The 13,885-nt window shown below is 37.2% G+C and overlaps 1 protein-coding gene across 7 annotated transcripts in view; it reads left to right on the top strand.

The window, feature by feature from the left end:
* The window catches only part of znf76 (zinc finger protein 76), a 51,164-nt gene that overhangs the window by 34,936 nt on the left and 2,343 nt on the right, over positions 1-13,885 (top strand). For 6 of the 7 annotated variants that reach the window (XM_051924644.1, XM_051924647.1, XM_051924645.1 and 3 more), the window contains 3 exons: positions 213-446; positions 6,636-6,793; positions 12,046-12,207. In XM_051924644.1, the coding sequence (XP_051780604.1) occupies positions 213-446; positions 6,636-6,793; positions 12,046-12,207 (554 nt within the window). Of the gene's footprint in view, positions 1-212; positions 447-6,635; positions 6,794-12,045; positions 12,242-13,885 lie in introns of all 7 variants that reach the window. The other variant, XM_051924648.1, reaches the window with a different exon arrangement.

The raw sequence follows: 13,885 nt of genomic DNA, 5'->3' as shown, positions 1-13,885 counted from the left end.
GATTTTTATTTTTCTTGGTAAATAAATATCCAAATTGAATATGTACTAATTTATCAGCAAGTCATCTGTTTCAGCTAGTTGTCAATATTTTTTACCAATTTTCTAAAAATATTGCCATTAGCAGTCAGTCATTTAATTTGTCATTGGTGCAGTTCAAAAGTGAAGTTTTATTTTGTTTTTTCAATTGCTTTTTATCTTTTCCCCCTATTAAGGAGAAAAGCCCTATGTTTGCACTGTGCCTGGTTGTGGCAAACGCTTCACAGAATACTCCAGCTTGTACAAGCACCATGTGGTACACACACACTGCAAGCCATACACTTGCAACCACTGTGGCAAGACGTATCGGCAAACTTCCACGCTTGCCATGCACAAACGCACTGCCCATGGGGACTTTGATGCAACAGAGGAGAGTGAACAGGCTCTTTATGATAAGCAGAATTCAGATGGTAAGTAATTATTTATATTAATTCGTAATTTTACTTTCTTACAGTCAAGTCTTAAAAAAGAAAATATTCTTAAGTTGTTAAATATGAGATTATTTATTTTTTAGATCTTAATTGGTTCATTAAGCCTTAACCCAAATCAGATTTAAGTCAATTCCATTTTTGATTTTAATAAATTCCAACATTTTGAACCTTTGAGTTGTTGTGCTTACATTTATTTATAGATAAATTAAATTGCTTGCATTTTTTACTTTTATTTTTATGATCAGGAAGATCAAAAAAGTACGATTTCAAACAGCAGGAGAAGTGTGGTGGTGTAACAAATATTCACACAAGCCAGTATTGATAGAAGTGACGAAAACATTAGGTGCTGTTTACATTCTATGCAAACATACCTAAAAAGTGCTCCAAGTGAAATTTGTATTCCTTTTAATTCTGCAACATTTGTTTGTCAGCCAGATGTGCTGGCCTTCTGCTCTTATCCCTCAAGACTCAATAATGATCCTTCCACAGGTTTACCTATGGAAAACTTGTTGTGACCTTTTACAGGTTTGATCATCTTCCATGCGTCCTCCAGAGGCCATGAGTGACCGCTGCAGGACTAATCTGAGAACCTCATTAAACCATTCAAATGCTAGCAGTGACAGGTTGCATGTAGAAACAGCAGAAACTTAATCAGTGCTGGCTTTTGGCCAGCACTTACTGGGAATACCTCATTTGTGAGGAACATTACAAATGGGGTTCAACAAATTACCCATACCTTTCGGTGCGGGTAGACACACACTGATCTGATGAGTGCTGCGCATGTGCAGCCCTCGGAGACCTAAGGGTATCCCACACCTGTTACTACTGCTGTGTGATGTTTGCCTCAGCATTTTTTTTTAAATTTATTTATTTATTGTTTAAACTGTGCATCGGCACAAATAGGCATGAGTAAAGTGCAAGGGTCACAAAATTGGCTCAGGTCAGTCTTTCATGTTAAGTGAATTGGGTTTGAATAAGTCCATTAATATTTAAGGCGTGCTGGACTGTGCCAGGTTAATATTTTTTAACCAGTAGGCCAGTATGCTGTAAACCTCGGGAAAATACTGGAGACTGTACTGGCAGCAAAGGGCACATGCCATAATTTTGGTAGCCAAATAAATTGAAAGAGAAAGACATAAAGAGATATAATTGGAGTGGCTGTATATATATGTACTTGTCAAATTGCTGTTTTTAATTTTTGTATTTTAAAAATGAGCACTCTGTTCATTAAATAAAGTGCTTTCATGGCCTGAACTAAATAATTTCAAGCTTGTCAGATTGTGCTATGTACCATAATACCACAATTTTAGAAAATTTTATAAAGCTAGTAAATTTTAATTAAATATTCAGTACAGTCATCATAAAGAAACACTGGGGAACGCATTTTTTGTTGAGTTAGATCGTACACTTGTTTTTTTACTAATTTTTGGGTGGTGAATCCAGAAATGGACCCAGTTTTTTGCTATCACATCCAGTTTTTACAATACAGGGTACCCTCCTTTTTTTGTCAAAAAACATACAAATTTTACATACAATGAAAAAATAATGAAACAATAACTTGAATGTACTGTTTATTTTAATTTCTTTTGTTCATACAAAGGATTTATTGTTACTCTGTGACATTTTTTTTACAGTAAAACATTGAAAATTAATTGGGTAAGCGGTTAAGGTAAAGATTTACGCTTATAGCTTTTCCTGGAGTGTTCAGTGTTAGGACAATCCCGCCGGATGCTCCAACAATAGTCAGCCATCATATGTACATGCCATCTACCCTGATACCGTCCTTCCTTGATCTTCAAATCTTGGTGGAATCATTCACCTTGCTCATCACTGACTGCACCAAGGTTTTCCGGGAAGTTAGAAAGATGGCTATGCAGAAAATGCACCTTGATGCTCATATTGCAACCAAGCATTTTGTAGCTCTCCAAGAGTTTCTGGACAATTCCTGTATAATTATTTGCTTGTGTGTTTCCAAGAAAGTCCTTGACAATGGCTTTGAATGATAACCAAGCATTCTTTTCGACTTCTGATATTGTCCTGATGAAATATTCATCTTTGATGAGCTGCCGAACCTGTGGACCATCAAACACACTGGCCTTTATTTTTTCAAATGACAGGCTAGGAAATGCCAAAATGAGGTACTTGAAACAGTCTCCTTCAGTTAGCAAAGCTTTAACGAACTGCTTCATCAGACCCAGTTTCATGTACAGAGGCAGGAATATAATATTCTTTCTATCAAGAAGTGGCTCATGTAGAATGTTTGGATCACCTGGTTTTAGGGCAGATCTTGGAGGCCAGTACCTTTCCACCCAATGCCTCTCACGAGCTCTGCTGTCCCACATGCACAGATAACAGGGGTATTTGGTGTATCTGCGTTGCTGACCAAGAAGGAAGCATACCATTTTAAGGTCAACACAGATGACCCAATTGTGTTGGTGATATTGCAACAACTCAATGACTCTGTTTATGTCAGCATATTCTTCACAAAGAGAAACTGACTGACCCAAATATATTGCCATTGTGAAGGAGGACACACTTTAAGCTCCGCTTTGAGCTATTGATGAATAGTCGCCATTCAGTTGAGTTTTAGATTGGAATTCCCAATTCCTCCATTAAACCAGGTATGTTATGGCAATACACAAAGACACTGTCAGTTCTAAAGTACTGCAGAAATGCAATTTCTCTGGTTCAAAAGTACGATACCTTTGTTCCTTTTTCAAGTAAGTTTTTCTCATGCAGTCTTGATGCTAGGAGTTCTGAAGCCTTCTTCGATAGTCCCAAATCATGTGCCAAATTACTCAACTCATGTTGATCAAATCCCTTACGAACAGAGTCCACTTCAGTTTCAAACTCTTCATCATTGTTGTCACCTAGTTCATCACCATAATCATGTTCTTCAAGAGAGGGTAGTGTAACGAAAGCTGGCACTGGGATTTCATTTGAATGAGCCACTGGGCGTATAGCCCATGATAGACTAGGATACTCTATGTTACATTTATTTTTCTTGTTATATCCTGAAGTTTTCACTATACAAAAGTAACAATCACTGAAATGATCTCCTGGCTCTTGCCAAACCATAGGTATACCAAATGGCATCTTATCACTTGTTCCCTTTGTCCACTTCCGTAAACCCTCAACACACTGTTTGCACACCTAATGAGGGGCCCAAGACTTCTCTTGATCACCAAGTTTAACTTTGAAATATGCCAAATAGGCTTGCTCTTCAAATGTGCTGATGTTCGCCCTTTGACTGGGAATGGTGAAACTGCCACAGATAGAACAAAATGAATCAGGGTTGTTTAGGCACTTATGACAAGAAATAGCAGAGCCAGACATGATCTGAAAGAAACGAAATACGTGTGTAAGTAGAAAAATAGATTTTGCTTATTCACTACGTAGAGCAGCGCACAACCTCTGACCAGACTGTCTTGCGTGTAAATGAATAGCCTATACAAATCCATGCTACAGTAATCACACGAATATAAGCGGTAGAGAAAAAACCTGATGTGATAGAAGAAAACTAACTATACTTTCAGAATCGGCATACCTTTTTTAGTGTAAATAAGCTTAAGAATTGAAGTCAACAAAAAATTTGTTCAAAACTGTTCACCATAATTATAGATGCTAATATTCAATTCAAAGGAAAGTGCTCAATTATTTGTCAATCACTTGCAGTAGAAAGTGGCAATGGCTGTGTGATTTTACTGTTATGTAGAAATCGCCAGGCCTTTTTTATTTTACGTAGATACATGGGTTTAATTACTGCTGGATCATACGCTTTTCATTAGATGCACTATTTTCATGATTTTACCTATTTCGCTAATCAAAAGTAGCTTGTAGATGCTCGGAGACTAATAATCATAAATGAATTAAAGGTTATTATTATTAGTTTTAACTATTATTTATTTATTTCAATTTATTACTATGAAATAATTTACCATTTATTTTTTTCTAAATTTATAGTGTAGCTCTTCACTTGTCTTGCACTTGCCACGTGTTTATGTATATGTTGCACCGAGGTCCTGGGAAACATTGGATGGATGGTATGACAATAAGGCCACTTGACTTGATTTTGCACATATAGTCAGATTCACTAATATAGTTTCATTTTCAGTGTGATTATAGGCTTTTGCATGAAAGTGAGCACAAAGTCAGTATATGCATGTTCCAGCTAGTAGCAGATTTTCAAGTATGTACTACTGCAGGGGCAGAGAGTGTAAGTTACTGCAACCTTCATTGCAAAGAGAAAAAGTTAACTTAAGATTTACAAAAAAAAAAACCCCAAAACCCCTATATCCTGGTGTGCTAAGCATAGTGGAATACTCTTTATACTTGCGGCAAACAGGACTGCTCCTTTTGATAAGTGGATAGAGCACTATACCCTCTTGTATAACAAAACTATGTCAACTTGGTCTCTTTAAATACCTTTGTGTAATTCTCCATACTTATTTAGATGAACTTATTTAAAGTCATGACAACAAAGCCTATTAAGCAAACAAGCTCATTGCATTCCTCTTTAACAAATGTAGAACTTTACAGCAAGATGCATTTATGTTTGTATACAAAAACATCTAAATAAAATAAGAAATTTAAACAATTTCAAGTGAAACATAAATATTTTTAAAGATGTTTCCAACTACTTAATGACCAGTGCTTTACTATAGTACCTTAAAAGCACAGGCCAAATAGATTACATTTGGAAGACTTTCCTCTTGTGTTTTGTTTTCTGCCAACTCCAGGTGTCTTTGCATCTTTTCCTCTGAAGCCAATGCAAAGTGACTGCTTCACCTCTTCTCTTGGCATTTTATTCAGATGTTGCATTTGTATATTTGTAAGACTTTCTGTTGTTGCTTTAAAATTAGGAAATGGAAAAAAGTAATTCCAAGAGAACCTTATTAACCCTCTTTCAGTCTCGTATTAAAAAAAAATCTTCTGTTAAAAAAGCAGATGAATTGCTAGAACCATTGAAATGATGTGAATTGCTGATTTTATTGCAGAATACTCAAGGTTACCAGCACAAACACACAAATAATCTTTTACTTTATTTAACGAGTTCATCTAGTGAGCCCCTATTCCTATGCACTTTACAAGTACAGATAGTACCTTTGGAGAACATGTTAAGTGATTTTGCTCAGGGTCACAATACAGGTTGCGTTAGAGGCGAGTTGTGTAGTGCCTGGTTTCTTAGCCACTGCACCACAATGTGTATGTTAATTTAAATCCTACAGGTTATGTAAATGATCTGTAGGTTATGACAGATGTAGACACTTATTGCTATTCAGGTCTATCTCAGAAGCTGCTGTGATATTGATTGACATAATGCAGTTTACATCACTCCAATGTGTGTATATTGACTACTATATTGGCTATATATATTAAGTACAGAAGATTAATCACATCTGAAGCCCCAGGACATTTTGAAGACTCGAGAAAGGTTTCTTTTGCGTATTGCCCTACCTGTCTTCACAATCTTTAAAGGCATTGCAAAGAAATTCCTATAGCATATTGATAATGTCATTGGTTGTTACTAGAAAAATGTTCTTCCCAGATAGTGTGTGATGTTAAGCTGCTATAATGTTGTTTCCCATGTGTGGCAAAATTCTGTTAATGTAAGTCAAACTCCTTTGTTGTACGTCAAGAATGTAGCTGTTGCCTGTTCTGAGTTAGGCTCTCTCCAAATCATGTAAACTTGAATACGGAATTTTTTTGGTGAATTTAGCAGCATTTTCTTAAATATTTTAAAAAATTATTTAAGGTTACGTTAGGTAGACTTTTATTTCCCACATGTAAGTTTCTTTGCAGCAGGAAAGTAGAAAATATTGTTACAGATACAAGAACACAAGGCAAGAGACAACAGATGACGGCTCTAGTCATAAGCAGAACACACACCCAGAATATTTCTGTAAACACGAATAATAATCTCTAAGACTACTAAATAATCATTCAGAATTCAGCAGGATATCTACAACTGCTACAACTCAAAATTCCTAGAGCTCAAGGGAAAAAGAGATCTTAAATCTGTTGTTCTTGATCCTTGGAAATCTATCGTTTGCAGCCTGATGGCAACAAATGCCAGCAAATTAGGAAACAGGATTGCTGCTGTCTCACAGTCCTGAGTTGGCCTTCTTTTTAACACTTGTTTTGCATTGTTTGCATTCTTATGTTAAGACCCAGAGGCTGATTTGGAGCCCCATATGAAACGCCAAAGAATCGCTTTCCTTTCGGGCCCAGATGAGGATGGCGAAATTTCCCCTCAGGTTGCTATGGTGACACAAGATGTCATAGGCTCTCAAATTGCACTTATTACTCAAGATGTCACACAACAGGTAGGTTGAAGGTATTCTATTGTATCTTTATTTGCTTTGTGTTTTCAAGAAATCATTTGAGCTGTATCATATAGTCTGTTTTATTAATTTGGGTGAAAGCACCTATTTTATGATTTCTAAGTTTTGTTCTGCTATACAGTAAGTTCATCTATTCATTCTCTCTTTTTCCTTAGGCTCATGGTGTGTAGCAGAAAAAGTATTTTATAAAGACTTACAGTGTAATAAGTGAGATAAAACAAAACACTAGTTTGTTATAGGGCAAAGCTATTGAGCAGTAGCTACAGATTGTTTAAATGTGTTTGTTCTCTTTCCAATTACTGCATGAACTGGCTTCCAATCTAGAATTAAATTAATTATTCTCTCAAGGAAACTGATGCTGAACTTACTTGACTAAAACACATTGATATCTAGAAGAGTGTGCAGTTTCTGTTTTTTTACAGCATCCACTCTCCTAATCAGAAGCTGGTTTCTGGTTTGAGCTAGAAGTGTTGCTGAATTATGTTCTCGCTTTCTCTTTTTTCCACTAAGCTGCTCTAATTTTTTTTAAAAAAATTTTCTTCTAAATTTTATACAGGTACATGGCAAACATCTTCTATTTAACCATCATTGTACAGAATGTGCATGTTCCTACATATTTGATTACCTTTTCAGAGATGGTTTAGAATGAAACATTTCAATCATTTACAAAGCAGTGACAACAATAAGTACAGTATAACAATTTCAAAAATTGTAACATCTTCTTTTAACTCGGGATGTGCATAGATGTAATGAATTAAAAACTACTCATGGTTTGTCCTCATCAGTCAATAAATAAAACAGAAAAACAATGGTTCAGTACTATATATTAAAAAAAAAATACCAACTTGATTGTAAAAGGCAAAAACCTTTGTTATTAATGACTCCTTACAAAGAGGGAAATGTAAACTGTAAAATAATTTGGTAAGGATCGCTTGTCATTTATCTGTCTCATAGTATGCATTAATATGGTGCTTGAGTATGGGATTAAATATATTACGTGGTATTAAAAACATAAAACACAGGCACTAAACTTACAAACCAAAGTCACTACTTTAACTTTTCGTAAGTGTAAAAAATGTGTAAAGAACAACAATTCTAGATGCGGAAATTAAAAAAAAATGCCATGGTGTTCCAATGCATCAATTTATTTTATATATTGCAGTTTATTTTTATTTTTTTTTGCATTTTATTGATTTTATTAAAATCAAATAACATTCCATACAAGCAAGTCAAGTTTAACAAAACTAGGTTCGAAACAAATCAGCCCCCAATATATATTGCAGTTTAAGGTTCCCAGCTTCATTGGGGCTTCATTCTCACCAAGGACATCATCTCTCTGGTCACAGTCATTTTGTACAATAAAGACCTCTTTTAGATGTGCAATGATTAACTTTCATGCCAACACTGCCACACAAAGGACCTGTATAGGCTGTGTCTTCTGGTGGTCTGTTAGTTGGGGTATTTGGATTTTTAATTTTGCCCTTGTGAAGTCTGCTAAGCTTGTTGTATTATGTTTATTAGTATTAAGTCCATAAATTACACACTATTTGTTTACTTTTACCACATTTTGTGAATAGACGAGTTTGTGACTAAATTGGTTTGTCTAAGATAACACTTACTTCACATCCTTTCCAAACAGTATTCCCATAGGTATATACAGTATCTCACAAAAGTGAGTACACCCCTCACATTTTTGTAAATATTTTGTTATATCTTTTCCTGGGACAACACTGAAGATATGACACTTTGATACAATGTAAAGTAATCAGTGTACAGCTTGTATAACAGTATAAATTTGCTGTCACCTCAAAATAACACAAAAGTGAGCACACCCCTAAGTGAAAAATGTCCAAATTGTGCCTAAAGTGTCAATATTTTGTGTGGCCACCATTATTTTCCAGTACAGTAAACCCTCACTTATCGCGGGAGATAGGTTCCAAGGCCGACCGCGATAACTGAATTTCCGCGAAGTAGGGACACCATATTTATTTAATTATTTAACGTGTATTTGGACGTTTTTAAACCCTCCCTGTATTGTTTACAACCCACCCTTTACTCTATTAATAACAGGGACAACTGCTAAGCAATATGAAATCGGTAGATAAGTTTACACTTACTGTATAGCGAAGTACATGTAGCTATATATGACGTGATGATGGTGATGAATATGCTGCGCAGTAAAAATGATGACGACGAAGGTGATAATCCCCTGAATGCAGTAGCAAGAGCACGTTAATGCTGAATGAGTGAGATGAGACTTCCTGGTTAATGCAGCACTCCGTCGCTGAGCCAATCAGCAGCACACAGGAACTTAACTGCGTGCTCTGATTGGGTAGCTTCTCAGCCATCCACCAATAGCATCTCTTGTATGAAATCAACTGGGCAAACCAACTGAGGAAGCAAATACCAGAAGTAAAAAGACCCATTGTCCGCAGAAACCTGCGAAGCAGTGAAAAATCCGTGTTATATATTTAGATATGCTTACATATAAAATCCGTGAAGTCGTGAATCTGCGAAAAGTGAACCGCGAAGTAGCGAGGGATTACTGTACTGCCTTAACTCTCTTGGGCATGGAGTTCACTAGAGCTTAACAGGTTGCCACTGGAATCCTCTTCCACTCCTCCATGATGACATCACGGAGCTGGTGGATGTTAGAGACCTTGCGCTCCTCCACCTTCCATTTGAGGATGCCCCACAGATGCTCAATAGGGTTTAGGTCTGGAGACATGACTTGGCCAGTCCAGCACCTTTACCCTTAGTTTCTTTAGCAAGGCAGTGGTCGTCTTGGAGGTGTTTTTGGGGTTGTTATCATGTTGGAATACTGCCCTGCAGCCCAGTTTCCAAAGGGAGGGGATCATGCTCTGCTTTAGTATGTCACCATACATATTGGCATTCATGGTTCCCTCAATGAACTGTAGCACCCCAGTGCCGGCAGCACTCATGCTGCCCCAAACCATGACACTCCCACCACCATGCTTGACTGTAGGCAAGACACACTTGTCTTTGTACTCCTCACCTGGTTGCTGCCACACACGATCGACACCATCTGAACCAAATAAGTTTATCTTGGTCTCATCAGACCACAGGACATGGTTCCAGTAATCCATGTCCTTAGTCTACTTGTCTTTAGCAAACTGTTTGTGGGCTTTCTTGTGCATCATCTTTAGAAGAGGCTTCCTTCTGGGATGACAGCCATGCAGACCAATTCAATGCAGTGTGCAGCGTATGGTCTGAGCACTGACAAGCTGACCCCCCACCCCTTCAACCTCTGCAGCAATGCTGGCAGCACTCATATGTCTATTTTCAAAAGATAACCTTTGGATATGACGCCGAGAATGTGCACTGAACTTCTTTGGTTGACTATGGCGAGGCCTGTTCTGAGTGGAACCTGTCCTGTTAAACCACTGTATGGTCTTGGCCAACGTTTTGCAGCTCAGTTTCAGGGTGTTGGCAATCTTCTTATAGCTTAGGCCATCTTTATGTAGAGCAACAATTCTTTTTTTCAGATCCTCCCGAGAGTTCTTTGCCATGAGGTTCCATGTTGAACTTCCAGTGACCAGTGTGAGAGCAATAACACCAAATTTAACACACCTGCTCCCCATTCACACTGGCTAATTGGGCACAATTTGGACATTTTTCACTTAGGGGTGTACTCACTTTTGTTGCCAGCAGTTTAGACATTAATGGCTGTGTGTGGAGTTATTTTGAGGAGACAGCAAATTTACAGTTATACAAGCTGTACACTGACTACTTTACATAGTATCAAAGTGTCATATCTTCAGTGTTGTCCCATGAAAAGATATAATAAAATATTTACAAAAATGTGAGGGGTGCATTCACTTTTGTGAGATACTGTATATTACTAAGATAATGTTAAGTTATCTCCGAGCTGATTCCTGCCTTGCACACTATATTGCCAGGTTAGGCTCTGGTGACCTGTGGTCCTAAATTAGATTAGGTGGATTTGAGAGTTTTATTGTATGTTGTTCTGTATTGTATTGATGGCTTAGCTTTCTTTCCGTTTCTCATCTTCACTGCATTGTCCACCACAGCAAACTAGCATTAAAGGCTCTATACACAAAGAACAGTGCTTCAGAATTGATATTTTTTAGGTTGACTTAAACTAAACTAAACTAAATATTTTCAGAACCATGCTAATATGACTCTCTTGTTTTTATATATTAACTAGGGGGCTTTGCCACTTCGCATCTCTTCCACTCGCGTATGTGGGTTTCACTTTCACCAAACAACAAATCTTTTAATTCTCGCGGAAAGAAACACTACTTTTCCATGATGGCAACATGAATTAGACGATCTACAATTCTCCGACTTAATATCTACGTACTTCTGTCATATCACCTATGTCCATGTATTCAATCTCTTTTTGCTGTTCCGTTATTTCACTGTTTAACAAAATTTCTAATTTGAAGGTAGTGAAAGAAATGTGTGGCTGGAAAGTTAAATTTGGAATGTAATTGTTGGTAGGATGTGAGATCTCTATTTCTTTTTCTTTAATTTTACATCCCTCAAGCATGCTTATTAGGTTAACCTAACTTTGCCCAGTGTGACTGTGTGTGTGTGTGTGTGTGTGTGTGTGTGTGTGTGTGTGTGTGCGCGTGCGCGCGCACGCGCCTGCCTGATTGTCCTGTATTGGATTAGGTTCATCCACGGCCGGTTCAAGTTTTGATCCCAGTGATACAGGTATAATCAACTCCACTACCCTGTTTTGACCTAAGCAGATTCAGAAAATAAATGATAAATTAAAATTGGAGTCTTGAACTGTATTATTTTACTGGTATGAAATGAATTTTTATATTTCTGGCCTGTATTTTTGTTAATCAATACAATCTTCACTTATTGTGTGTAATGTATAAAAGTCCATTTTGTAGATGATACATTTTGTCTGTGATTAGTAACATTCTGCTATTATTGACATTTCAAAATACAGTAATTAGAAATGTGTTGTTCTTTTGTGTGTAAATCTTGCTGGCTAATATAATATGCACATTGAAAATGCGTATCAGAGAAGCATTCTCCAACTTGTAACTTCCTGATAGGTTTATTTTGTCTCCCCTCTGCTCATTCGGGATTTTGATGCCTAATGTTCTCATTTTCTACTATTTAAATTGGATATTTCTTTATAATTTTACCCCAGGTCAGATCAGATAATTTTTTAAATGTCATATTATTTAATTTGTACATTTTGTAATAACACAATGCCTGTTGTTGTTAAGGTGAACCTTTCAAATGAAGACTTACAAGTCCTTGGCACAGCCATCACCATGGTGACACAAGATGGAACAGCGATCACCGTTCCTGCTCATGAAAGTGACATTGCTGGTTCACAGACGCACACTGTCACAATGGTCACAGCGGATGATTCCGATTCACAGCCAGTATGTGTTTTGGAACTTACATGTACAACATCTGGTGAAAACGTTTATAGTACTGCCTTAAACATAAGATTATCAAAACCTGCTTATTCAGATTACATTGCTAAACACAAGAATAGCTTGTCAGTAGCCATACCACATGTACTTCAGGACAGGTCGTCCACATGAAGCTAAGCATGTTAGGGTCAGGCCAGTACTTGGATGGGAGACCATCTAGGAAAAGCTTGGGTGGCTGCTGGAAGAGGTGTTGGTGAAGCCAGCAGGGGGCTCTTATCCTGTGGTCTGAATGTGGATCCCAATGCCCCAGTACAGTGATGGGGACACTGTGCTGTTAAAATGGCACCACTCTTCAGATGAGTCCTAAAATCAAGGTCCTGACTGTCTGTGGTCATAAAAGATCCCTGGGCATCCTTCATAAAGAGTAGGGTGTATCCCAAAGTCCAGGGTAAACTACCCTCCACGTCCTAGTCGTTCTGGCCCCCTAATAATCCCCTTTCTCTAATTGGCTATCTCTCTCACCACTTCACCATCTAACAGCTAATGTGTGGTAAGCGTACTAGTGCAAAAATCGCTGTTGTCACATAATCCAGGTGGATGCTACATGTTAGTGGGGGTTGAAGTGGTTCTCCACTTACTATGTAACGCACTTTGAGAGTGAGAAAGGTGCTATATAAATGTAAAAAAAGAAAAAAGGAATGGATTGTATTTGTGAATTCACCCAGAGTTAGTTTTCATCTTGCATCAAGTGCTGTGATAATGCAAATCCAGACTGCTCCTTGTAAACCTGAATTGGATAAGCCTGTTACAAAATGTGTGGATGGGTGGATAGAGAGAGACTGTATTTATTTGTAATCCACAACATGCCCAGTCTTAGGTTGCAGTTTTAGTAAACACTGTTTCTTAAATTGACATACCTATGTAAAAGTGAATTGTTCAGCACCAGCTTCTGTGGTTCATAATGCTTTTATTTAGTTTGAATGACCATTTGACCCTCACATTAGCGGTACTAAGTGGCTTAAGGTTGCAAACTCTGAACTGAAAGCTAATTATCGTAGTCACCAGGTGGCACTGCTGCTCTACACAAATCAGTACTATTTTTGTGAATGATCCACAGTTCACCCTGTCAGACATTTTTGACAGAACTTATAGTGTTAAAATTTAAACCATAGCCATAAAGAACTTCATGAGGAGCACTCTTTGGTGCGTTTTAACTTCTCCTGTTCATCAGCCTGAGAGCTCCAGCTATAGTATTCTGGATTATTCTGTTGGTTTCAAAAATGGAGTTACCTTTTTTTTGGTCACTTATCTTTCATAGTAGTTTTCCCTGATGCAAATTTGTTGCCACAATTTAATTAAAAAATATTTAAAATACCAGAGTTACAAAGTATGGCACAAAATTGACTGCATTGCTACAGGCTTGATTATATTCAGTGATTTTATGGTAGCAGCTCATTTGGTTGAGGGATAGCTTGAAATATTATTTAAAAAGTTGAATCAGTTAAACCCATGCAGGTAAGCCTCCAGAGTGTGCTGAAAATTCCAAGCATGTGTTTACATGTTAATTAGTCAAAATACAAAATTTTACAAAAGCCACATACATTAACAGATATTTCAAGGTAAACAGACAATAAAACATAACAATTTTGGCTTAGGAAAAGAGGATTACTGTAAATTATTTTAT

Source organism: Erpetoichthys calabaricus, chromosome 3 (genome assembly GCF_900747795.2).
Source record: "Erpetoichthys calabaricus chromosome 3, fErpCal1.3, whole genome shotgun sequence".
In the NCBI taxonomy this organism is placed as follows: domain Eukaryota; kingdom Metazoa; phylum Chordata; class Cladistia; order Polypteriformes; family Polypteridae; genus Erpetoichthys; species Erpetoichthys calabaricus.
This window is presented reverse-complemented; position numbering and strand designations above follow the sequence as displayed.